Source organism: Schistocerca nitens, chromosome 9, assembly GCF_023898315.1.
Source record: "Schistocerca nitens isolate TAMUIC-IGC-003100 chromosome 9, iqSchNite1.1, whole genome shotgun sequence".
Classification (NCBI taxonomy): Eukaryota; Metazoa; Arthropoda; class Insecta; order Orthoptera; family Acrididae; genus Schistocerca; species Schistocerca nitens.
Genome location: NC_064622.1, coordinates 39,351,902 through 39,379,488, shown reverse-complemented (window position 1 = coordinate 39,379,488; position 27,587 = coordinate 39,351,902). Strand labels below are relative to the sequence as shown.

At 44.1% G+C, this 27,587-nt stretch overlaps 1 protein-coding gene across 1 annotated transcript; it reads right to left on the bottom strand.

Annotated features, from left to right (window-relative positions):
- Positions 1 to 837: 837 nt before the first annotated feature.
- Positions 838 to 27,587, bottom strand: LOC126203561 (ice-structuring glycoprotein-like). The gene is made up of 4 exons (XM_049937885.1): positions 27,549 to 27,587; positions 10,830 to 10,963; positions 1,381 to 1,861; positions 838 to 1,020 (listed from the first exon to the last, which is right to left on the bottom strand). The coding sequence occupies exons 1-4, from the start codon at positions 27,585 to 27,587 to the stop codon at positions 838 to 840; spliced, it is 837 nt and encodes a 278-aa protein (XP_049793842.1).

Sequence of the window (27,587 nt, the reverse complement as noted above, 5' to 3'; positions counted from 1 at the left end):
CCAAACTGGGCAGCAGGGAAGCCCTAGTCAGCTCTTGGGTTCAGCGATGCCTTTGTCAAGGAGAATACTCTTGGGTTGTTGACAACAATAACCAAGATCTTCACTAAAACGTTTGCGGGTCTGCGTCTGCGGCACCATGTTGTTTCTAAAACTAACGTTTCGGTCGCTGTTGAAAGTGGCCTTCATCAGGGTGACTTATTTACAGTAAACGACAAGACGATTTTGTCATATTTCCTGGAACGTTTTGTTGAAGATGATCGCGGAAGCAGAAGCCTACGCTCACATCTATCCGCAGATAGTTTTTTTGATGATGAGATAGAGTGCACGGCATAGTTTTGCAGGAGAGTTGCTCTCTCTATTAGGTAATGGCGCAGAAAACATATCACTTCTTTTGTAAGGGAACGAAGCTAACCTTTAAGCTGTTAAGCAGAAGAAAACTTTCTAACCTGCTTTTAATCAAGTGGACATCAACGTCCATATTTCAAGTACCTCATCCAATTTGTACTTCAGACCATCGTTTTTTCTATTCCAGTTTGCTTCTAATATTTTTGTTATTTTCATTTCTCTCACAGCAAAATTTTGGATGTTATCAGAAGGGTAATACTGATCATGCGGTTAAGCAGCCTAAAGACAAACATCCCTCCATCTGTCTGTCTTAGTAGCTGCTGATACCTACTGTCCACGAAAAAAGTCCGGAGTGTTGACCCTTTTTCTGGAGGGTTAGCCTGTGGAGTAACTACTTTTAGTATCAGTAATAGCAGGTATCGATATAACGGTATCAGATCACAGTGTGTACTTGCAGCATAGTTCATGTAGTAATTCATTCTTGAGCCGTGGTCACCGCCTGTTGTAGAAGTATCCCCCGCGTCCCCCCTGCGGCTGGTTCGGCCTGAAAGTCCTGGGCCTGATTGGGTAGTTGAAGGGGTTGCGCGCCGGAGGCTCGTATGAGTACCCTCCACTGGCCACGTCACCAACGCCGCCGCCCCCTGCAGACTCGAAGTCGAAGCCGCCGTTCTCCGGCTGTTGTGGTGGCGACGGTGGGGCAGGTGGGGGAGGAGGTGGCGGTGTAGTCGTAGTGGTGGTGGTGGTCGTGGTGGTGGTAGTGGGCGCTGGTGTCGTGGTGGTCGTCGTAGGCGCCTCGGTGGTGGTCGTGGTGGCTGCAGCTGACGCCTCCTCGTCGGAGGCGGCGGGGAAATCCGGCTGCGGTGGAAAAACTGGTGCTGCAGGCGCTACGGGGACCACGGGGACTGCTGGCAACGCCGGAGGCAGCGCGGGGGCGGGAGCAGGGGCGGGAGCGGGCGCGGGGGCGGGAGCCGGCAGCGGAATGGGGAACGGCAGGGGTGCGGGGGCGGGCGCAGGCGCAGGCGCCGGGAAGAGCACAGTGGTGGGGTGGTTGTAGGTGGAGAAGTAGTTCTGCATGCGCTGGACGAAGCCCTCCAGCAGCGGCGGGAAGCGCGAGAAGAGCAGCTTGAACGGCGTGCCGCCGTGCACCGTGGCGGTCGAGGTGGCGCTGGCAGCATACGGGATCACCAGCGGCTGCACGGCTGCTGCGGGGGCCGCAGCGGGGGCGACCACGGGGGTGGAGTAGGCCGGGACGGCCGCTGCGGCAGGGTACTGGGCAGTGGCGACCGTGACAGGAGCACCAGCTGGGTACAGGGGCGCCGCTGCTGGATATTGCGCCGCGCTGACAGTTGCAGGAACAGCTGGGTACTGGGCAGCACCGACTGTGGCAGGAACAGCTGGGTACTGGACCGTGCCGACCGTGGCAGGAACGGCGGCTCCAGCGGGGTACTGGACTGCGCCGACGCCCACCGCGGCAGGAGCAGCGGCCGCTGCCGCCTGCACGGGGTACAGCTGCACCCTGCACGAAACAAGCGTCGCATCATCCCAGGAATTATACTACTTTTCCCTTCAGATGCTGAGATCAAAGCTCACAGCATATTTTTTCTTAACCAACGTTTTGTACACATAGGGTACCACGAGCAAATGTTCGCACTTTCTTGCTCCCTATGCCAAACTGTCCTAAAGAAAAAAATGGACGGTTTTTCTGTAGGAAATTTAATTTAATTAAATGTTGTACTTCGATACGTTTCCAGTGGAATCCGTAGTTTCCGGTTAATTAAAGAAAAACGTATGAAAGTGACCTTCAAACGCGATTTCCTTTAATAACTTGAAAACCGTAGCCTCCAGCGAAAACTTACCCCAGATCAAAAATTATTGTTGTGGTCTTCGGTCCAGAGACTGGTTTCTGCAACTCTCCATGGTGCTCTATCCTGTGCAAGCCTCTTCATGTCCGAATATCTGTTCATCTCCCAGTACCTACTGCAACCTACATCCTTCTGATTCTGCTTACCGTATTCATCTCTTGGTCTCAATCTACGATTTTTACCCTCCACGCTTCCCTCCAGAACTATATTGGTAATCTCTTGATGCCTCAGAATGTGTCCTACCAACCGACCCCTTCTTCTAGTCAAGTTGTACCACAAACTCCTCTTTTCCCCAATTCTGTTCAATACCTCATCATTAGTTATGTGATCTACCCATCTAATCTTCAGCATTCTTCTGTAGCACCACATTTCGAAAGCTTCTATTCTCTTCTTGTCCAAACTATTTACCGTCCATGTTTCACTTCCACACATGGCTACACTCCATACAAATACTTTCAGAAACGACTTCCTGACACTTAAATTTATACTCGATGTTAACAAATTTCTCTTCTTCTGAAACGCTTTCTTCGCCATAGCCAGTCTACCTTTTATATCTTCTCTACTTCGGCCATCAGTAATTTTGCTCCCCAAGTAGCAAAACTCATTTACTACTTTAAGTGTCTCATTTCCTAATGTAATACCCTCAGCATCACCTGATTTAATTAGACTACATTCCATTATTCTCGTTTTGCTTTTGTTGATGTGCACAAAAATTAACTACCTTAAATTTCATGTGCGAATATCCTGTTGGTTTTTTCCATAGGACTAACAGTTTCCTGCTCGTGGTCTCGCGGTAGCGTTCTCGCTTCCCGAGCACGGGGTCCCGGGTTCGATTCCCGGTGGGGTGTTGTTGTGTCGTCTTCATCATCATCATTCATCCCCATCACGGTCGGAGGAAGGCAATGGCAAACCACCTTCACTAGGACCTTGCATAGTACGGCGGTGCGGGTCTCCCACATCGTTCCCCTACGCTCTGTAAAGAAGCATGGGACTTCATTTCCATTTAACAGTTTGCACGCAGTGGGCATGTATGGTTTTTGAAGGTGTTGTGGGTTGCATAAAACCCACAGGTAGCGGCAGCTGAATCGCGCTATATAATCGCAACCTACAACTGGTACAGAAATCAGATTGTGTAAGTGGCAAGCAAACGAAAGGGGACGGATGGAAAAAAATTAAGTAAACTCTTTGTTATTTCAAAAATTCCTGCCATAGATTTATCCCATTGTGAGACACGACAGACAATTCCTTCAAGGAAGAATGTTTGCTGTTACCTACACGACGAGGAATGTGCCCAAGCATGCACCTCTTCATCCAAAGCAAATCGACGGCGACGAATGTCTTTTTCGGTGCTCAAAAAGTGGAAACAGCAAGGGGAGATATCAGGACTGTACGTTAGATGTGTAAGACCTTCTCAGCGAAAATTCTGCAGTGTAATAGAAACCGTGATCTTGCAGTGCCTGTGTTTTTGCGCTCTGCAGTGTCCTTCAGACATGCATGCAGACATTGCTGTGATCGACAGCTGTATGACATAGAAGAAATGCATTCGGACTTCCGAATATGGTCAAACTCCATCTGCACAAAGTATTGGTGACAATAAATAAAATGTCGTGTGACTAGGGCCACCCGTCCGGTAGACCGTTCGCTGGGTGCAAATCTTTCGATTTGACGCCAGTTAGGCGACTTGCGTGTCTACGGGGATGAAATTATGATGATTAGGACCACACAACACCCAGTCCCTGAGCGGAGAAAATGTCCGACCCAGCCGGGAATCGAGCCCAGGCCCCTAGGATTGACATTTTGTCGCGCTGACCACTCAGCTACCGGGCGCGGACATAGGTGACAATAAAACCTTGTGTTGGGCGGGAAGTCGAACTCAGGTTTCCCGCTGTATGCGGACGGCCCCTTAACCACGCTGGACATCCGATCAAGTTTCCAGGACGGACCCAGATATCCATATGTCATCGTGTGTCTGTATTCGGTATTCGCACAATTGCTGTGATTCCTGCACAGGGAGAGACATACGATTACTGTCAGGGTCTTGTCTTGGCATGAAATACCATATTGCAGCGCCTGTGTTTGACGAAGTACTGTGCAGTGTGTTTGAGGCATGCATGCATGCACAGGTTAAGGCGACCGCTCGCGTAAAGCGGGAAAATCAGGTTCGAGTCTCAGTCAGGCACAAATTTTCACTGTCGCCAGTATATTGTGTAGCTCGAGTCTGATCATATTCGCAATTGCGAATACATTTCTTGTTATCGAAATGACCTTGGCAACGTGTAAAATCGCTTCTTGGGAAATGGAGTTTTGCTTGATGGTGCCATTTCCACGATTACGTGAGTTTGGTGCTTTCGGACATGTATTTTTTTTGTGTCCCATGCAAACCGTCTCGAAGCAAACCGCAGGGAAGCAGTGAGTCTCATCATTGTTGGATAAACAACTGCTATAGGGTCAAATGTGCCACGGTCTGTTGCCCAGGTGAATTTGTGAAAGCTAAGTCTGAGTGACGTGAAACTACTATTTTACGTACACTAGAGTGACAGAAGTCATGTTGTAGCGTTACGCCCATGTACAGATGGCGGTAGTATCGCGTACATAAGATACAACAGGGCAGTACATTGCGGGACTGTCATTTGTGTTCAGGTGAGTCATGTGAAAAGGTTTCCAACGTGATTATGGCTGCACGAGGGGAATTAACAGGTTCTGAACGCGGAGTGGTAGTTCGAACTACACGATGGGACATTCTGTTTCGGAAATTGTTAGGAAACTCAATATTCCGAGATTCACAATGTAAAGAGTATCCAGAATACCAAATTTCAAGCACTATCTCTCACCACGGACAGCGCACTTGAAATAATCGCAGATATCAATATGGGACATAATACAAACATATACGATAGGACAGTGCGGCGAAATTTGGGATTAATTAGATTAGATTAGGTGTACTTTACTTTTCATTCGAACTAATCCATAGTGAGGAGATCCTCTGGGATATGGAACATGTCAGAAAACAAGAATACACAATAAATATTTACGGAATAATATGTTACAGTACCTTCCACAGATCCCAAAAGAAATTGCACTTGCGGATGTGGAATTTGAAGCACATTAAAAGGATTTAAAGTTATCACCAAATATTAAATGTTCAATACACTTAGATGTATGTGATTATTCTTAGGCTATTCTAACCATGCATCATCAAGTAGACAAATAAAATAAGAAATATTTTACAGCTCTTATTTACAGTAATCGCCTTATTGCACAAAATCTGTACAAAAGTCAGATTGTACACAATATTCACATTATGTGATGTTATCAATAACATAAACACATCACTGCTAAGAAATTCCTCAATGGAGTAGAATGAGCTGGCCACCAATAACTGCTTTAGAATGTTCTCAAAGTGAAATTTATTATTAGTTAAACGTTTTGTGGTTGTTGGCGTGGCATTGAAAATGTGTATTGATGGATTGTGGACACCTTTCTGAGCAAAAGTAAGTGACTTTAAATCTTTGTGAAAGTTATTCTTTTTGCTATTTTATCCATGTTGTGATCTCGAGGCCATAATTGATACTTAGCGCATGACGTAACCAATAAATATATTGTATCCCCAGTTCCTTAAACAGTCATCTGTAGCACGTTCTTGATTTCACACCACAAAGAAATCGACTGTACGTTTTTGGGCTCGGAATACTTTAGCGCGGATTGATGTGTTACCCCAGAAAATAATCCCGTATGACATTATGGAATGAAAATATGCAGAGTACGCTAGCTTTTTTTTTATATCACCTGTGTCTGACAGCATTTGCATAGCAAATAGAGATTTGTTTAGGCGCTTCGCCAGCAGTGTGGTATGTTCCTCCCAGTTAAATTTATTATCGAGCTGTAATTCCAAGAATTTAACACTGTCACCTTCTTCTATCTGCTTGTCGTCATATTTTAGGCATATACGGGCAGGACAGTATATGTATTTTTTTTCACGGTTTAGTGACAGAGAACTGCCTTGGAACCATTTATGGAAGTCTAAGAAAATTTCATTAGTCAACTTTTCTAAGTCTATAATTGATTTTCTGTTTATTGCAATGTTTGTATCATATTAAAACAAAACAAATTTAGCATATGGTAATATTACTGATGTATGTAATGTAATCGTATAGCTAGGACCCCCCGTCGGGCAGACCATTCGCTGTGTGCTGGTCGTTCAATTTGACGCCACTTCGGCGACCTGCAGTCGATGAGGATGATAGGATGATGATGAGGACAGCACAACACCCAGTCCCTGGGCGGAGAAAATTCTTCGACCCAGCGGGGAATCGAACCCGGGCCCAGACGAATGACAATCCGTCACGCTGACCAATCAGGTGCCGGGGGCGGACAAGTTACTGATGAAAGGTGATTGATATAGACAAGAAAAAATAAGGGCCCCTAAGGGGCAACCTTGGAGGACAACACATGTTATTGGTTCCCTGTTGGTTGACGCCTAATATCTTAATATACCTCTCTTTCCTATTGACACTCTTTGTTTTCTGTCAGAGTTAAAGGATTTGAACCAATTTGCAGCATTTCCTGTTGCACCGTAATATTCTAATCTACTTAAAAGTATGTTGTGATTTACACAGTCATTGCCTTTGAGAGATCACAAAATATGCCAGTAGCCTGTAATTTACAGTCTAATGCATTAAGAATATTCTCACTGTATGTGTAGACAGTCTTCTCAATATCGGAACCCTTCAGAAATCCGAGTTGTGACTTTGATAATATTCCATTTGTGAGTGCAGGCTTTCTCGGCGAATTTCATATATGAAGTCTTCACGGATTGTCAGTCGAGTAGCGTCGTCGTCTCGTAGCAACGTTTCGATGGAATGCGTCTCCATCATCTTCAGGCGAAGTGTCGGGATATCGTCTGACTCACTGTCATCTAATACTTTCCCCTCTTTGGGGAAGTGTGTGTGGGAGTTTGTAGCCTTGCGGCTTTTACTCGACTTTGTACCTGTGTGTATGGTTATTTCTGTAGTTTTTGGGTGTTTGCGTGATGTGATGAATGTTCTGTGTGTGTCTGGTACTTGCCTGAGGTTGGCGAGATGTTTGGTATTTTTGGGGGAGGGAGGAAGATTAGGAGATGGATATAGGGATGTTTTCTATGGACTCTTTGAATACAGTCCCAAAATCCGTTTGTTCTGCATATTTTCTGTGTGTCCTCGAAATCTAAGGTGTCAATACTGTGTTCCTTGATTGAACCGAGAAGGTCTCTGATTTTTCTCGCTGCGCAGAAAACGGCCTTCACTTTATGTTTCTTGAGAATTCTCGCGATCTTGGACGTCGGAGGACCCGCGTATGGGAAGAACGCACAGTCCATTGCTTCGTCTTCATCCGGTCTCTCTTCTCCCTTCTTGTGGTCGGTCTTCAGAGCTCTCCTTATTTGTGTCTTACTGTATCCATTTTTCTTGAAGGTGTCCTTGAGGTATTGCAATTCTCCTGGCAAACTTGCATTATCGCAGATGGACCTGGCCCTTGAACTGAACTTTGACGGTAATCCTTTATTTCCTTTCTTATACAAAGGCTTAATTTCAGCATATCTCAACATTCAGGAAATGTTCCACTGATAAAGGATTGGTTACAAAAATGACTTAAAATGTTACTAATCTCAGAGACACCCTGTTTAATCAAATATGTTAATATATTGTCATAGTCACTAGAAGTTTTTGATTTTAGGGATTTTATGGCATGTCTAACGTGATTCACCTCAAAAGGCCGCATGTTGCCACTCAGTGGGCGTCCAGTCGCGGTACTGGAGTGCAAATTCCACTACATGAACAGTAGTCAGCATGAGTGCATGGACCATGCACCTGTTGCGGAGGCCCATATACTGAAGCTTGAGGAGACACTTTTAGCCGGTGATATGCTCAACAGCTGCACCTCTATTTGGCCGTTTACATCTCCGCATCCATCGTTCATCCCTGACATCTAGGGACCGTGGTGCACCACAGTTACCTCGACGAGTGTTTTGGATAGAGCCATTTTGCCGTGCACGGTGTGCTTTAAGTTTACAAACTTACCCGTTTTACATATGATTCCACCCTTGGTCCGAAAGCCAATGATCGTCCCTTTTGGATTTCAAACATATCGCTCCGTTTCCCCTTATGACAACGACTGTAATGTTTTCCGTATCCCTCGGACACTTTTTACGTACTGTCTGCTGGTAGTCTACCATATACCGTCTGTGAGTGTTTAGTGCACTTTAACGTCCAGATTAGGGGGTGGTCCCATTAATGGGGACCGTGTATTAGTTAGCGCGGTATAATGCAGTGCTTAATAGTAACTGAATCTTAAGGAATAGACATCGTGGCTCAAATTGTTTTTCAGTGGCAAATAACTTTAGTATGCTGACGAGGGTGTAGCTCCAAACTAAGGTTATTCTTTAAGAATTAATTGACACACGGTAATAGCTCTATTGGTATAGAGGGGCTAATAGCCATAGCTAACTAAGGTGCGTTTAGTATCACAAGACTAGAGGTGATGTTACACAGTATTAGCGAGATCAGTAGCTTTGGTCCGGTGTGCTTATCTGTGTATGTGGAGCGCCAACGGAGGACATGCAGGACGATTTAGTTACACAAACGACTCACTGTCAAGAAGATCAGTTGGGTGGAATCTTACAGGATTGTAAGGTGCCAGGCAAATTCAACACCTTCCACGAAAACCCTGACATGATAGCAAATCCAGCAGTATGTCACATAGCTCCGAATAAATCCTGACATTAAATTAACCAAAGTTATACGATCAACGAGTGAGCAAATGGAATACCACAGACTAAAACAAGAACGCCTAAATGCATGTCATACCTTCCCACCGTGAAACAGACGCAGTTCCGAAGGGAGAAACGAGAAGAGAAGTCGAGAGCAGAATCGTGAAAGCTAGAAGGCCCTATGATAAGGCACACCCACATTGCCCGCCGACCGCCAAGACCACCCCTCAGCCCATGTTAAAAGATAGAGCCCTCCAGAAGAACAGTGTAGATCTTACGATAACACGTAAGGGCCACAGCAGCTGCAAGTTTTAGCGTGAGACTATACGCGTCTCTGTTACGTTGCAAACATTAAAAACATTGCCCCACGACAAAAAGTATGACGTTTCTCATTGGATAGACAGAATTTTTGTAGGCAGAGCTTAAGATTAACATCACGTTGCAAACATTAAAAACATTGCCCCACGACGAAAAGTATGACGTTTCTCATTGGATCGACAGAATTTTTGTAGGCAGAGCTTAAGATTAACATTGAGACCCTGATTGGTCAGTTGAAAACACAGACAGATAGCTTTTCGTAAACCAACTTCGGTAAATTGTAGTAAGGAGGTTAGAGAGAGTTGCTTCCGAGACGGCGAGGTGTGTGGAGCTGCGCCGCCCGCCGCCCCCTGACGCTGACTAAAAACCGACAAGGTAATGAACGCACGCTATGCCGCATAAGAGTCATAAGGCTTCACTCAGAACTGCAGAAGTCTTATCTGTTAACCCCCTTTTCGCGTAATACTAGTGTCGATCGTCAATTAAATCTCATGGTATTCAAATTTGCTACGAGAAGTTAAAATCAGAAATCCTATGATTTTTCTGTTATATAATTATTGAGAAGCCACATCAGCCACTGTAATTTACGTCAAGTTAAATAAGCAATTAAAGATAATTGAGGGTTACTGTAGACCATTTTGATAGTTTTCTCTTTTATGAAACTTAACTTAAACCTAGATTATAGATGTGATATGGCATAGCTCATCCTTCGATCCATTGTAGAACTTGGAAACCCATTCAGGGAATATTCGTTCACATCTTTGTTGAACGCAGTTGGTTTTTATCATCCTGTATTAAAATATTTCCTTTTATCAATAGTGCAATTTATAAACAATGTTTTGTGAGTAGAATAAAAATTCCAATGGTAAACTTAACTACTTTTTCGACGTTATTTTACCAACTAACTAAAAATAGGAAAGCCTTGAACCCCTTCTAAAAAATGGTTCAAACGGCTCTGAGCACTATGGGACTTAACATCTATGGTCATCAGTCCCCTAGAACTTAGAACTACTTAAACCTAACTAAACTAAGGACAGCACACAACACCCAGTCATCACGAGGCAGAGAAAATCCCTATCCCCGCCAGGAATCGAACCCGGGAACCCGGGCGTGCGAAGCGAGAACGCTACCGCACGACCACGAGCTGCGGACTGAACCCCTTCCACTAAATTTAGTTAGTATTAAAATTCTCTTACAGGGAGTGCAGTGGAGCTGACGCTGAAATCATTAAGTATTTGATCATATCATCGCTAGTCTCACCGAACTCTTCTGAACTCTACATGTCATGTGTGGTCTGGATACTCCTTACCAGCAACAGGTCCCAGGTTCTAGCTAGTCAATTCGCTAAAAAACACGCTCAGAGCGTCGTTGCGCGAAAGTGGTAGGGAGACACGACTTAGAACAAACAGACACCACGCAGAATGTTAGAGGATTCCCCATTGACGTTTGTTAACTGGTCGGTTGGAGCCATTGCTCGGTGTTTTCTCGGTCTTTTACCCACGAGACAGCCAGGTAAGGTAGGATAGACAAACAGACAGACAGACGGACAGAGCGACACTCACCCGTGGACCTGCAGCGCCACAGGCTGGACCCCCTGCACGTGGTGCTGTTTCGGAGCCGGCGGCGTGTACACGTAGAACGGCTGCTGCTGGTGGCTGCTGGCCGCTGACATGCAGCACGCCAGCACTGCCAGCACCTGAAACACCGCAAACGCACTTCTGTAGTCTGACTGGGCGTCTCAGGGAAGTTCTGGACACAGCAGCAGGTGTTCCTCTTGGTAGACTCTGACCCGGGTTGTGATTTCAGCTACAAAACGGTAGGATTGGGAATAACACTTTTTCCTCCATCACGATTTCTTGCAGGCATGGTTTAGAGCAGTCAACAGTCCTCAAGCCAATTACTTATCTACGTAGATATTTCGATGCAGTGCGAGGTCGAACACCTTTGGAAAATCTAGGAAAATAAAATCTGCCTCTTCAACTACGTCTTATGTTTGCGCGGTGCGCGGATAAAGTAACTGTGTTTCACACTGACAGTTTCCCTGAATTCGCGCCGATTCTTTGAGAGATCCTTGTCTTCCTGCAGGAACTCCATAATATAAAAGCTCAGGCATATACTAGGTGATCAAAAAGTCAGTATAAATTTGAAAACTGAATAAATCACGGAATAATGTAGATAGAGAGGTACAAATAGACACACGTGCTTGGAATGACATGGGGTTTTATTAGAACAAAAAAAAATAAATAAAAAATACAGTACTTCAAAAAATGTCCGACAGATGGCGCTTCATCTGATCAGAATAGCAATAATTAGCATAACAAAGTAAGACAAAGCAAAGATGATGTTCTTTACAGGAAATGCTCAATATGTCCACCATCATTCCTCAAAAATAGCTGTAGTCGAGGAATAGTGTTGTGAACAGCACTGTAAAGCATGTCCGGAGTCATGGTGAGGCATTGGCGTTGGATGTTGTCTTTCAGCATCCCTAGAGATGTCGGTCGATCACGATACATTTGCGACTTCAGGCAACCCCAAAGCCAATAATCGCACGGACTAAGGTCTGGGGACGTGGGAGGCCAAGCATGACGAAAGTGGCGGCTGAGCACACGATCATCACCAAACGACGCGCGCAAGAGATCTTTCACGCGTCTAGCAATATGGGGTGTTTTTACGGTTTTAATAAAAGCCCATGTCATTCGAAGCATGTGTGTCAATTTTTACCTCTCTATCTACATTATTCAGTGGTTTATTAAGTTTTCAAATTTATACTGACTTTTTGATCACCCAGTATATGCTCAGACATCCCCAGCAGACGGACGCCAGGAATGCTGGACTGCAGTACTGTGCGTCCAAAGTCTCGTAAACAGCAGTACACTGTGCTCTTTTCCAGTCTAGTGGGAATATTTGTTGCGTAAGATATCATCAGCATCCAAAGAGACCACGCAAAAAAAGAACCATACGGCAATGTAACTGTGTTAGACTTATGGCAAATGAGATAAAAAAACATAATTGTTTTTCACTATAGTTATTTGGCGACCTTGCCTCTCTTGAGAGAGAGATTGGGCTGGCAGTTGTCCAGAGTGTTGATCTTTAGTCATATTTTTTACTTTTTGAAAAACATACCCCTATCCCCCTATGGAACGTACTGTTGGTGGAGTGGCTTGCATGCCTCAGCAATACAGATAGCTGTACCTTAAATACAACCAGAAAGAAGGGATGACTGTTGACGCCAGACAAACGTGTGGTTCATGAAGAGGGGTTCTAGCCTTCTCAGTAGTTGCAGAGGCAACTGTCTGGATGATTGACTGATCTGGCCTTGTAACATCAACCCGAAATGGCTTTGCTGCGCTGGTACTGAAAACAGCTCAAAACAAGAGGAACTACAGCCATAATTTTTCCCGAGGGCATGCAGTACGACCGTATGGCTAAATGATAGTGGCACCCTCTTGGGCGAAATAGTCTGGAGATAAAATAGTGGCCCATTCGGAGGGCGAGTAGTATTCAGGAGTTAGTCGTCATCAGGAGAAACAAGACCGGCGTTCTACGGGTTGGAGCGTGGAAAGTTAGATCCCCTAATCGGGCAGATAGATCACAGCATTTAATTAAGCAAACCGTTAGCTTGAAGTTAGATATAGTGGGAATTAGTGGAAGTTCGGTGGCAGGGTGAACAGGACTTCTAGTCAGGTGAATATAAGATTATAAACGCAAAATCAAATAGGGGTAATGCAGGAGTAGGTTTAACAATGAATAAGAGAATAAAAATGCGGATAAACTTCTGTGAAAAGCACAGTGAAAGCATCATCCTAGCTAAGATCGATACTAAGATCACGCCCACCATAGTAGTACAGGTTTATATACCGAGTAGCTGCGCAGATGAGAAGGATATCGATGAAATGCATAATGAGATAACATAAATTATTCACAAAGTTAAGGGAGACTGAAATTTAGTTGTGATAAGGAACTGAAATTCGATAGTAGGAAAAGGAAGAGAATGAAAAATAGTCGGTGAATACGGAATATGTAAAAGGAATGAAAGAGGAAGCCGCCTGGTAGAATTGTGTACAGAGCATAACTTAATCATAGCTAACACTTGGTTTAAGAATCATGAAAGAAGGCTGTATACGTGGAAGAGACCTGGAGACATCAAAAGGTTTCGTATTGATTGTATAATAGTAAGACAGAGATTAAGAATCCAGATTTTAAATTGTAAGACATTTCCAGTACAGATGTAGGCTCTGACCACAATTTATTGATTAGGAACTGTAGCTTAAAACTAAAGAAACTGCAAAAAGCTAGGAAATTAAAGAGACGGGAGCTCTAGGCAACGACTAACTTGAACAGGGGAAAGGAGCACAATGAAAGACGAATGGGTAGCTTTGAGAAATGAAATATGGAAGGCAAAGGTGGATCAAGTAGGTAAAAAGCCAAGGTGTAGTAGGAATCCCTAGATATCACAGGAGATACTGAATTTAATTGATGAAAGGAGAAAATATAAAAATGTAGCAAATGAAGTAGCGCAAGGGAATACAAACGTGAAAAAATTCGATTGGCAGTAAGTGAAAAATGGCTAAGAAGGAATGACTAGAGGTCAAATTTAAGCAATTACAAGCATATTTCAGTATGTGAAAGATAGATGCCGTTTAAAGGAAAATTAAAGAGACCTATGGAGAAAAGAGAAGCACCTGTATGTCAACAGCTCCGATGGGAAACCAATAATAAGCAAAGAAGGGAAAGCTGAAAGATGGAAGAGGTATATAGACGGTCTCTACAAGGGATATGAACTTGAAGACAACGTTATATAAAAGGAATAGAGCGTGCATGAAGATGGGAGATATGATATTGCCAAAAGAATCTTACAGAGCACTGAAAAATCTAAATCGAAACAATGATCCTGGAGTAGACGACATTCCGTAAGAACTACTGATAGACTTTGGAGACCCAGGCACAACAAAACTCTTACACCTGGTGTGCAAGATATATGAGATAGACGAAATAACATCAGGCTTCAGGAAGAATGTATTAATTCCAACTCCAAAGAAAGCAGGTGCTACACATGTGAATATTACCGAACTGTAAGTATAATAAGTCATGGCCGCAAAATACTAACACAAGTTCTTCACAGAAGAATGGATGAACAAGAAGAACCGATCTCGGAAAAAATCAGTTTGAATTAGGCAGAAATGTAGGAACACGCGGAGTAATATTGTTCTTACGACTTCTCTTAAAAGGAAAGGTTAAGGAAAGGCTACGTTTATAGCGTTTGTAGACTTTGGGAAAGATTTTGACTGTGTTGAATGGAACACTCTGTTTGAAATTCTGAAGGTAGTGGCGGTAAAATACAGGGAGCGAAAGGCTATTTACAGCTTGTACAGAAACCAGACGGCAGTTATAGGTGTCGAGTGGCATCAAAGGGAAGCACTGATTGAGAAAAGAGTGAGAGAAATTGGTAGCCTATCACCGATGTTATTCAATCTTTACAAATAGCAGGCATTAAAAGAAATGAAAGATAAATTTGGTGTATGAGTTAAAGTTCGAGAAGAAGAAATAAAAAGTTTGAGGTTTGCTGACGACTTTGAAATTTGGCCAGAGGTAGCAAAGAACTCAGAAAAACAATTGAACGGAATAGACAGCGTCTTGAAATGAGGATATAAGATGAACATCAACGAAAGAAATCAAAATGTACTAGAATTAAATCAGGTGACGCTGATGGAATTAGATTACGTAACGAGACACTAAAAATAGTTGATGAGTTTTGCTATTTGTGCAGCAAAGTAACTGACGTTGACCGAAGTAGATAGGATATGAAATGTAGAATGACAACGGCAAGAACAGTACTTCTGAAGAAGAGAAATTTGTTAACATCGTGTATAGATTTAAGTGCTAGGAAGTCTTTTCTCAAGATATTTGTCTGAAGTGTACCCTTATATGGATGTGAAACAGTTTAAACAACAAGGGAATGGAAGCTTTCGAAGTATGGTACTATAAAAGAATGATGAAAGTTAGATGGGTAGATCGCGTAAGTAGTGAGGAGGTATGGAACTGAATAGAGGAGACAAGAAATTTGTGGCAAACCTTGGCTAAATGAAGCGATTGATTGATAGGACATATTCTGAGACATCAAGAGATCATCAGTTTAGCATTGGTGGGATGGTGGGATGGGGATGGATCAAGGTTGGCCAGATATCGCCCATATCCACTGGCCTGGCTCACTATAACCAATTTTACCCACTTGTTTGGTAATTAATATCCCGTTGATGTCCCATAGAAGATCTGCACTGAGAGTACAACACTTTGTGGAACGAATTAGTGCTTTTGCTAGTACACGACATGTCTCAAATGATTGGAGTTTCCCCTCAAAAGGAAATTTGTGGTAAGGTCTTATGGGACCAAACTGCTGAGGTCGTCGGTCCCTATGCTTATGCACTACTTAACCTAACTTATACTAACTTACGCTAAGGAAAACACACACACCCATGCCCGAGGGAGGTCTCGAAACTCCGGCGGGGGGAGCCAAGCGGACCGTGATAAGGCGCCCCTAGACCGCGCGGCTACCCCGCATGACTCCCCTCTAACGACAACACTTTAATGGTATGGAGAGTTTCACGGCGATAGAGAAGGTTTAGAGCTCTACGGAAACCAGTTGAAATTAGTGATCCGTGTAATAGTACATACGTTTAGGTGACTTATGTAGCTACGTGTATAAGGGGCCTAGAGATGGTGCAAATGAGGCACTGAAGCTAGAAGTCAAATATATATTTAATCAAATTACGGCTACCGGTATTTATTTTCTTCACACACACACACACACACACACACACACACACACACACACACACACTCACTGGTCATACCGGACTCGAGAGTCCATTACCGCAGCAACGTATTTTCGCCTTGTGTCCCTGTCTTGGGCTATTTCCTTCCATTCACCTTCAATACCTAGGCTCCTCAAATCAGCCTTCACATTGTCCTCCCATCTACGCCTCGGTCTCCCCACAGGACGTTTTCCCTCTAGGTGCCCTACCAGTACTCTGCGCGCTGCCCTGCCCTCATCCATTCCAGCTACGTGACCCGCCCATCGCAGCCTACGTGATCTAATAACACTGATTATGTCGGGGCTTGAATAGAGTTGGTGAACCTCTTCGTTATGAACTTTCGCCACTCTCCGCTAATGTCATCCCTTTTGGCTCCGAAAATTTTCCTCAAAATTTTGTTTTCAAATACTCTAAACGGCTTTTCATTTTGCACAATGAGAGAGCAAGTCTCACGCCCATACAGCATAACTGGTAGAATAATAGTTTTGTATACTCTAATCTTTAAATTCCTAGACAATATCCGTGATGAAAGTAATCTATTCAGTGAGAAGTAGCAGGCATTTCCCGCCCGTAATTTGTTCTTCAGTTCGGATTCAATCTCATTTCTCGATGTGATGTCCACGCCTAGATACTTAAATGTGTTCACTTTTTCAAACTGCATGTTTCCAACTCCAACTCTTAACATTTCCTGATCTACTGCTATTGGCATTCTAGTACTAACCAGGTATTTAGTTTTGTCTTCTATTATCCTTGACCTACATCTTCCCTACCCTTGATTAACGCATTCGCATTTGCTGTTACAGATTCTTCCCTAACGCTAATCATGTTTACATCATCTGCATACCCTAATATCTTAATATTTCCATTTAACTCCACACCTTCTGAATTATCTGCTGCCATTCGTACAATATATTCTAGGACTAAATTAAAAAGTATCGGAGACAGGGCATCTCTCTGCCTAAGTCCGTTCTTTATTACAAATTCTTCTGACTCCAATTTCCCCACGCGTACTCTACCTTTTGTGTTTTTCAAACTCGCTTCTATACAGGTAAGTCTAACATACTTCTTTGGTATTCCAAGTTCCAAAAGAATTCTGTACAATTTTGATTGCAATACTGAATCATATGCTTTTGTAAAATCTATGAAAAGATTATGAACTGGTTTATTTTCTTCACGTTCATGAAATCTGATTATTCACTAGCCGCATAATAAGCTCTAAGTCTATTGCGTGGCCCGACTATATATTTGACACATACAATAATCTTATAGATTTTATTTCAACAGTAGTCCAATTACGCTACTAAGGAACCGTATGTAGGATGACCCAGAACTTTGAGAAACTTTTAGAGGTGGTAGTATGGACCAAAGCAACAAATAAATGTATACTAAACAATTGGACTAAAACAACAACAAAAAATGTCCAGTAAGCATGGGCTCTAAAGTGTACACCTGAAGATACACGAGCAGCTGTTCATCTTCAGTAGTGTGAGACACGTTTCTACTGCTAGCTCTTTGCTTAATTATTTTCGTAGGAGATAGTATGGATCAGAACACACACGCACACACACACACACACACACACACACACACACAAAAGATGCCAGATAAACGTCGGCTCTAAATTGGATACCTCAATGTCCAGTAAACATGGGCTATAAAATGCATACCTTCAGAGCTGTGATCACATGTGCAGCTTCACTGCTGTGAAACGCATCTGTTATACTGTACAAGTGCTCATAAGTCTTAAAGTATGCATTTTAGAGCCCGTGTTTCCTGCAATTTTTTTCGTTGTTTTTGTCCATACTATTACCTCTGAAAATGTGAAAGCAAAGATTTTCAGTAGAAGATATGTGTATCATACTAGCGAAGATGAACAACTGATCATAGCTCTGAAGGTATACAATGTAGAGCCCATGTTTGTTGAACATTTTTGTTGTTGTTTCAGTCCATACTACCATCTCTGAATGTTTGTCGGTGGATTTCTGGTTCACTCTGTAGATGAGTTACGATTACACCCTGAAAAGTTAATTGAGCGCTGATCAGGTGCTCCCATTTATTCATGTATTTACCAATGTTGATCGGCTTCGCTAATGCAAGACTCATTGTAAGGGATAACGGATTAAAAAGCTGTTATTGTAGTGAGAATACATACTGTCAAATTTGAGGGAAAGAATACGCTACCAAGAACTAATGGAAACAGTAAGAAACGCCGTACGCTGTGAAGGATAAAATTAAGCTGAAACTTGTAGATGGTTAGATTTATACACTCCTGGAAATTGAAATAAGAACACCGTGAATTCATTGTTCCAGGAAGGAGAAACTTTATTGACACATTCCTGGGGTCAGATACATCACATGATCACACTGACAGAACCACAGGCACATAGACACAGGCAACAGAGCATGCACAATGTCGGCACTAGTACAGTGTATATCCACCTTTCGCAGCAATGCAGGCTGCTATTCTCCCATGGAGACGATCGTAGAGATGCTGGATGTAGTCCTGTGGAACGGCTTGCCATGCCATTTCCACCTGGCGCCTCAGTTGGACCAGCGTTCGTGCTGGACGTGCAGACCGCGTGAGACGACGCTTCATCCAGTCCCAAACATGCTCAATGGGGGACAGATCCGGAGATCTTGCTGGCCAGGGTAGTTGACTTACACCTTCTAGAGCACGTTGGGTGGCACGGGATACATGCGGACGTGCATTGTCCTGTTGGAACAGCAAGTTCCCTTGCCGGTCTAGGAATGGTAGAACGATGGGTTCGATGACGGTTTGGATGTACCGTGCACTATTCAGTGTCCCCTCGACGATCACCAGTGGTGTACGGCCAGTGTAGGAGATCGCTCCCCACACCATGATGCCGGGTGTTGGCCCTGTGTGCCTCGGTCGTATGCAGTCCTGATTGTGGCGCTCACCTGCACGGCGCCAAACACGCATACGACCATCATTGGCACCAAGGCAGAAGCGACTCTCATCGCTGAAGACGACACGTCTCCATTCGTCCCTCCATTCACGCCTGTCGCGACACCACTGGAGGCGGGCTGCACGATGTTGGGGCGTGAGCGGAAGACGGCCTAACGGTGTGCGGGACCGTAGCCCAGCTTCATGGAGACGGTTGCGAATGGTCCTCGCCGATACCCCAGGAGCAACAGCGTCCCTAATTTGCTGGGAAGTGGCGGTGCGGTCCCCTACGGCAGTGCGTAGGATCCTACGGTCTTGGCGTGCATCCGTGCGTCGCTGCGGTCCGGTCCCAGGTCGACGGGCACGTGCACCTTCCGCCGACCACTGGCGACAACATCGATGTACTGTGGAGACCTCACGCCCCACGTGTTGAGCAATTCGGCGGTACGTCCACCCGGCCTCCCGCATGCCCACTATACGCCCTCGCTCAAAGTCCGTCAACTGCACATACGGTTCACGTCCACGCTGTCGCGGCATGCTACCAGTGTTAAAGACTGCGATGGAGCTCCGTATGCCACGGCAAACTGGCTGACACTGACGGCGGCGGTGCACAAATGCTGCGCAGCTAGAGCCATTCGACGGCCAACACCGCGGTTTCTGGTGTGTCCGCTGTGCCGTGCGTTTGATCATTGCTTGTACAGCCCTCTCGCAGTGTCCGGAGCAAGTATGGTGGGTCTAACACACCGGTGTCAATGTGTTCTTTTTTCCATTTCCAGGAGTGTATATCAGGATGATGTATGCCTTTTGATGAAGAATTGGGGGCAAGAGCTGCGGTCTTCCAGTTGCATGGACCGTGTCCCGGTTGCCGCTATGGAATTCTTGTGACGGCAGAACGGGTTCTAGCGGATGCTGTTGATTGACTGGCTCCGGCCACGGTCATTGAGGAAGCCCGTTATGCGGAACTAGCAGCGTAAACTTGTGCTCCCATTTCTACGGTTACCAATGATGGTGACTATGATTATGCTTTCGTTCTGTTAATTCTATCTTGTGAATTTTGTCCTGTGAAGGAGTCCTACGTCCGCAGTAGAATGCTGCACGTGTACCTCGGGTATGGCTATATGAACTAGAACGAATCGGCAACTAGTCCACATATTGGATTTCCTGACTACAAACACGCACACAAATCAAAATCAAAAAGCCTTAAGAATAGAACTTTTCAGGAGCAACTGATAAAAAGGATTGGCCCTTCAGTCCGAGTATGCCATTTAGATATAGAAGGCATTAGCGAAGCTCAAAGCAAGTACCTATCTAAGCTCCTTGTAGATAGTGATATTGACATAGTTCTAATCCAGGAAGCACACGCTCTATGGAAAACGAGCGTGAAAGAGGTAATTTCCATGGCTATGATTTTATGGGTACTAAATACCACAGTGTGTACAGTGTTGCCACCCATGTAATGAGCAATATCAAACATGCTCGCCTCATTTCAACGAATAGAGAAAATGAGATCCATAATGTCTCGATTGAAATGGAGAAGACCATTATACACACAAGCCACTAAATGTGCCGTGGTCACTGTTCAACCATCGATTCGTACTTGAGATTTTAATAGAATATGGTCATTGGAACTATGCACACGACATTGAATGTGGTACTGCGCTCAACGACTGGGCTGAACATGAAAATCTATAACTCGTTAATGATGCTAAGGATCTGGGGACTTTCATATCGGCAGCTTGGCGAAGAGATTACAACTCAGATGTCTGCTATTTGTGTCCCGGGACTGCAGAGGGCACCCAGTGCCTATATCCCGAGAAGTCATACCTAATTTCCGAAACACCCGACAAAGACCAGTAATACTCGATATGAGGCTCTCTGTCGCAATGGTGAGATCTGTACCACGACCCAGACGGAACTTCTACAAGGCTGATTGGAGTTCTACGGATCACATAGATAAATATATCTGTTTTATTCCGTCAAAACCTAAAATCTACTCTCGATTTTTCGGGGCTATTCTTAATGCTGCTAAGAAGTTTATCCCTCGTGGACACAGGAAGGAATAAATACCAGGATGGAATGAACATTTCGAATAACTTTATAAAGAATACAGCGAAACTGGCGACAGCGATATTGCAGACGACCTCCTCCAAAGAGTTGTCTTCTGACTGTTTTAATGCGGACCGCCACGAATTCCCCTACTGCTGCAACCTCGTCCTATCACAGCATCACTTGCACATTACATACTCAGTTGTTTGCTGGGTGCATTCCAGTGTCTTTCTCCCCCTACAAGTTTTACCCTCTACAGTTCCCTCTAATACCCTGATGGCTTAACACACGTCCGCTCAACCTTTCTTCTTTTCAGAGGTTTTCTCTATGTTTCTTTCTTCGTCGATTCTGCGCAGAAGCTCCTCATTGATTGTCTTGGGGACTGGCTATTTGTGTTGTCCTCATCCTTCCATCACCATCATCATTCGTGACAGTGGATAGATTTGACTGTGCAAAAAAAATTGGACTATGTAAAAACCGGGACTTTGTATGGGCGCTGATGACCGTGGAGTTGAGCGCTCCACAAACCAAACATTATCATCGTCATTTATTGTCTTATAGTCCACCTGATTTTCAACATTATTCTGCAGCACCATTTCTCAGACGCTTCGATTCACTTATTTGCCGGCTTTTAAGTGGCTGCAATTCATGAGTTTTCGAGACGTGCGATAAATTCACGACTCGGTTGTATAATGTTAAAATTGTGATCAGAAATTTCATATAAACTATTTTAATGAGCTAGTTGTTCCCTTAAATCTGAAGTAAATAATCAAATAAGAATATGACGTAAATGATGATGAATTTTATTATTTTCTGCACTTGATTTCTTATTATACACTGTATTTATTTCGAAATTTAACTATTAGGGTAGGAATTTTTGGCAAGCCGCATCAAACCAGTCAGAAGATTGATCAAACAAAAAATACATATAGGACGAAGAAAAATTCGCGCAATCGGATTTCGCAGTGCGATTTCTCGCATACTCTCATACTAGCCACACAAAAATTTCTCTCACAAAATTTCGTTCTCCTAATATTTCCGGCAGGAAATGAACGTTAACGATTGGCAATCTGGCAACACTGTAATCTGATGTACGGTAACTACCTCTGTTAGCGTACTTCTGCAGCGCTGTGTACTTGGTGCAGTGAATAACGTTTTGGGCTGACATGCAGGAGGACGAGGGTTCGATACTGGAGCGAGGTATATTTGTTTTTATTTGCCAGTTTCATTCTGCCACATAATACTGTAGTATACACCTTAACTTCAGCCACATGTATCCGACATTTACATAGTACATTCCTCATGAAGGGTAGTGGACCTGAACGTGGTAAGAATAGCTGCTAATCGATGGCACTATTGGGTGAGGGTACACAGAAAACAGGTTTGGAATCTAGTAGACATAATGGTGCGGAACAATTCGCATCCAATACGTGCAAAAGCCTTTTTTAAAAGCTGACCGATGAAAAGATTGTACTTACATTCCTGTGCTCGTAGTATGTAAGCGCAAATATTTGTAGAAGAACCACTGTAATCGCTGCATTTCGAATAAGACACTACATACCGTAACACGCAGACTACATTTAGCAAATAAAAACAAATTCTCCTCGATGCAGAATCGAAGCGTAAACCTCCCGCAGGGTAACCCACAGTGCTACCAACGGCATCAACTACACAGCATTACGTTTATATACTGACAGAGGTAGTTACCGTACATGTGATTACAGTGTTGCCAGATTGCCAATCTTTGACGTCCATTTACTGCCAGAAATACGTACAGGACGAAATTTTGTGACAGACCGTTTTGTATCCTTAGTAGATGAGGAATCGCGTTGCGAAGTCCGAGTGCGCGAATTTTTCTTCATCCTGTATATAAATCTATATATGACAGTATATTTCAACAACGACTGCTTACTAAATAGAGTAGTTGTTGACATATACTGCCTTGATGCATAGTTGGAATTTTAATTTTATACCTGCAAGTTAATTATAATGATTCTGTGTGACGAAATTTGCCAGTAGAATTACGCACTGATGCCCTGTATTTATTACTTTATCCTGTTTAGAGAGACATCTTTTAATTCATCGAAACATTGTAACTGTCTGTTACAAAAAGTTGTAATTTTGAAGACATTGTAGGAACATGGAAATGGTAATTTGTGAAATGAAGATAATAATTCAACAGATTAAGGCACTTTAACCACACGATTTTATTTTCTGAAAATCGAAACCTGGATCATAATATCTGGACGCAAAATTATCCTTTCATCGAGCCTTGTTTTGGTCAAGGATCAACAAGAATCGGGTGATGAGCAATAAAATGTTTATTGTTAGAGCTTCCTTCTCACTCATTTTGGATGCACTATATTATGAACAAAGTGCACCTGATTTAAATAGCATTTACAGACATTTGCCAAGTTCGAACATTTATTTGTTTATGGATTAATAGAGGGGAGGGTCGTAACAGACTCCTGGTCGAACGTTTTATAAGTTCTGCTACAGAAATATGACTGCATGAAGATAGACAACGTGTGATACGTAGGTTGTAACATTATTAATAATGAAATCGAAGTGTCAGATGTTTTAGATATTGATAATGTACATGCAGCTTGAATGAACATTTATTCTAACAAGTACAGCAGATCAGTAAGTGTGAATCAAGGCAATAGCGAGAAGGAAAACAGAAGTCAAATTTTAAACGCACTTTCTTTCCCGCATCACATGTCCTACAATAAATGCTCGAAATTCCTGCCTTCAGCATCCACAACTAGTACAGCATAACGCAGTAGCAACTTAGTCGTGCACAACCTCACTGCCTGGCACACACAAACATGTTAGCGCGCGACTGCTACGGTCGCAGGTTCGAATCCTGCCTTGGGCATGGATGTGTGTGATGTCCTTAGGTTAGTTAGGTTTAAGTAGTTCTAAGTTCTAGGGGACTGATGACCACAGATGTTAAGTCCCATAGTGCTCAGAGCCATTTGAACCATTTGAAACATGTTAGCTTACCGGACAAACCTCCGCGTGCTCGTCGCTGATTTTCTGTCGTTTTATGGCCGTACCTGCACCACACTGAATTTCCGACTTATAAAGGATGTCTCAGAAACAATATTCAATAATCAGGAATATGAGAGGAACGATCATTCGAAGCAAAAAACTCTAGTAAACATGGGCTCCAAAATGCACGCCTAAACAGCTACGAACACTTGTTCAGTGAAAGAGAGGTGTTTCACGGTACAGAACATGAACAAGTGCTCACAGCTCTTACGTATGTACTATAGAGCCCATGTTTACTTGTCATTTATTTCTTGTTTTGCTCTTTACTTCCATCTTTCAAATTAAGGAAAGGAAAAATGGTTCAAATAGCTCTGAGCACTATGCGACTTAACTTCTGAGGTCATCAGTCGCCTAGAACTTAGAACTAATTAAACCTAACTAACCTAAGGACATCACACACATCCATGCCCGAGACAGGATTCGAACCTGCGACCGTAACGATCGCTCGGCTCCAGACTGTAGCGCCTAGAACCGCACGGCCACTCCGGCTGGCATGGAAAGGAAAGATTTTCATTAGAAGAGATTTGTTTCTCAGTTTCGAAGATGAAGAAGTGCTCGTAGTTCCTGAGGTATGCATTTCAGAGTCCATGTTCACCAAAGTTTTTTGTTTTGAATGAGCGTTCCAGTCATATCCTACGGAAAGTTTTGCTCGTTTCGACGACCCTTACCCTGCCCTGACCTTATTATCAGGTCGCTTTTCTCCATCCTGTGCAGGTCAAGTAAAACCCATAACCTTTCACTCTTCCTTGGGGAACACCAGACACAGGTAATGAATTCCAGTCAATTTCCAAGTACTTTTCTCTCTAAAATCACATATCAAGTTTCACCGCTGACACGATATTCTACATGCACTCAATTTGATTAGAAAAGATATGCGATAAAAGTAAATTTGTATGGCAGTACTGGCTACGAGTCCCTCAAAAGGGATATTCAGCCGCATGTAACCAATTTCTTTCAATTAGCCGCTGTTAACCTATCCTAGTAATCCTATGGGTGAAACAGAACCTACATTTTAACGTAGAATTCGAACCACGCGTCGTTCCAGACACATTTTCACATCATTAAAAGGTGAAAGACAGACTGCCCCGGGATTCAATCTTGCGGTGGTAAGTTTCGCAGGCACGCACTTTACCCGTAGACCGACAATCCCGACAGGTTTATGATGGACTGTGGAGAGATGTCGGCAGTTCTTGCAATACGCTGAAGTGACAAAGTCGTGGGATAGCGATACGCACATGTACAGATGGCGGTAATACCGCTTACACAATGTGTAAAAGGGGCAGAGCATTGGTTGAGCTGTCATTTGCACTCAGGTAATTCTTGTGGAAAGGTTTCCAACATGATTTCGGCGTCACGAGGTAAATCTTTAAAATCGCTGATTTTCTGTCGTTTTATGGCCGTACCTGCACCACACTGAATTTCCCACTTATACAGAATGTCTCAGGAGCAATATTCAATAATCAGGGATATGACAGGAACGATCATTCGAAGCAAAAAGGTGTAATAAACATGGGCTCCACCTTAACGTGGAATGGTAGCTGGAGCTAGATGCAATTGGGTTATTCCATTTTGGAAATCGTGATGGAGAGATCCACAAAGAGCGTGACGAGAATACTGAATTGTAGGTATTACCTATCACCACCGAGAACGCTTTGGCCGACGGCCTTCACTTAACGACCGAGGGCAGCGGCGTTAATGAGCTATGGGAGCAAACGACCGACGAGTGCCTTTTCTAACAGCACGACATCACCTGAAGTGACTCTGCTACGCTCGTGACCATATCGCTTGGACCCTACACGACTGCAAAACCGCGGCCTGGTCAGATGAGTCCCGATTTCAGTTTTCTAAGAGCTGATGGTAGGGTTCGGTTGTAGCGCAAACCGCCCATGAGCTATGGACCCTAGTTGTCAACAAGGCACTGTGCAAGCTGGTGGTGGCTCCATAGTCTACATCTACATCTACATTTATACCTCGCAAGCCACTCAACGGTGTGTGGCGGAGGGCACTTTACGTGCCACTGTCATTACCTCCCTTTCCGGTTCGCGGGAAGAACGACTGCCTCCGTGCGCGCTCCAATCTCTCTAATTTTACATTCGTGATCTCCTCGGGAGGTATAAGTAGGCGGAAGCAGTATATTAGACACCTCATCCAGAAACGCACCCTCTCGAAACCTGGACAGCAAGCTACACCGCGATGCAGAGCGCCTCTCTTGCAGAGTCTGCCACTTGAGTTTGCTAAACATCTCCGTAACGCTATCACGCTTACCAAATAACTCTGCGACGAAACGCGCCGCTCTTCTTTGGATCTTGTCTATCTCCTCCGTCAACTCGACCTGGTACGGGTCCCACACTGATGAGCAATACTCAAGTATAGGTCGAACGAGTGTTTTGTAAGCCACCTCCTTTGTTAATGGACTACATTTTCTAAGGACTCTCCCAATGAATCTCAAGCTGGTAACCACCTTGCCAACAATTAATTTTATATGATCATTCCACTTCAAATCGTTCCGCACGCATACTCCCAGATATTGTACAGAAGTTAAATAATGGTACGGACTGTGTTTATTGACTGGAAATGTTTGCGTTCGGGTACTTGGAGACCACTTGAAGCAATTCATGGACTTCATGTCCCCAATAAATGATGGAATCATTTATGCATGACAATGTGCCCCGCAGCTCGTGGTCGTGCGGTAGCGTTATCGCTTCCCGCGCCCGGGTTCCCGGGTTCGATTCCCGGCTGGGTCAGGGATTTTCTCTGCCCCGTGATGACTGGGTGTTGTGTGCTGTCCTTACGTTAGGTAGGTTTAAGTAGTTCTAAGTTCTAGGGGACTCCTGACCATAGATGTTACGTCCCATAGTGCTCAGAGCCATTTGAACCATTTGACAATGTGCCATATCATCGGGCGGTCGCGTTATCGCTTCCCGCGCCCGGGTTCCCGGGTTCGATTCCCGGCTGGGTCAGGGATTTTCTCTGCCCCGTGATGACTGGGTGTTGTGTGCTGTTCTTACGTTAGTTAGGTTTAAGTAGTTCTAAGTTCTAGGGGACTCCTGACCATAGATGTTACGTCCCATAGTGCTCAGAGCCATTTGAACCATTTGACAATGTGCCATATCATCGGGCCACAGCTGTTCGCAATCGGTATGAAGAACATTCGGGAGATCTCGAGCTAATGTCTTGGCCACCCAGACCGCACGACATGAAAACCATCGGACATAATAGAGAGGTCAGTTCGTGCACAAAATCCTGCACCAACAACACTTTCGCAGTTATGCACGCATGGCTGAGTATTTCTACAGGCGATTTCCAACGACTTGTTGAGTCCATGCTATGTCGAGTAGCTGCACCACGCTGGAAACAAAGGATGTCCAAGAGGATATCCCGTGAGTTTTGCGACCCCAGTGTAATCATTAGAGTGACTGAGGAGGATGGTACACGCTGGCTGGTAAACACAGTGCAGGCTTTACCTTGAGCATCGGCGTCGCGTCTCTGTTGGCGGCTCTCAT

Coding starts and splice junctions, on each gene's coding strand:
- LOC126203561 (XM_049937885.1), bottom strand. CDS start 27,587: ATGAGAGCCGCCAACAGAGACGCGACGCCGATGCTCAAG. Junction 10,964..27,548: donor ACGCGACGCCGATGCTCAAG/GTAAAGCCTGCA, acceptor GCGGTGTTTCAG/GTGCTGGCAGTGCTGGCGTG. Junction 1,862..10,829: donor GTGGCGCTGCAGGTCCACGG/GTGAGTGTCGCT, acceptor TGTTTCGTGCAG/GGTGCAGCTGTACCCCGTGC.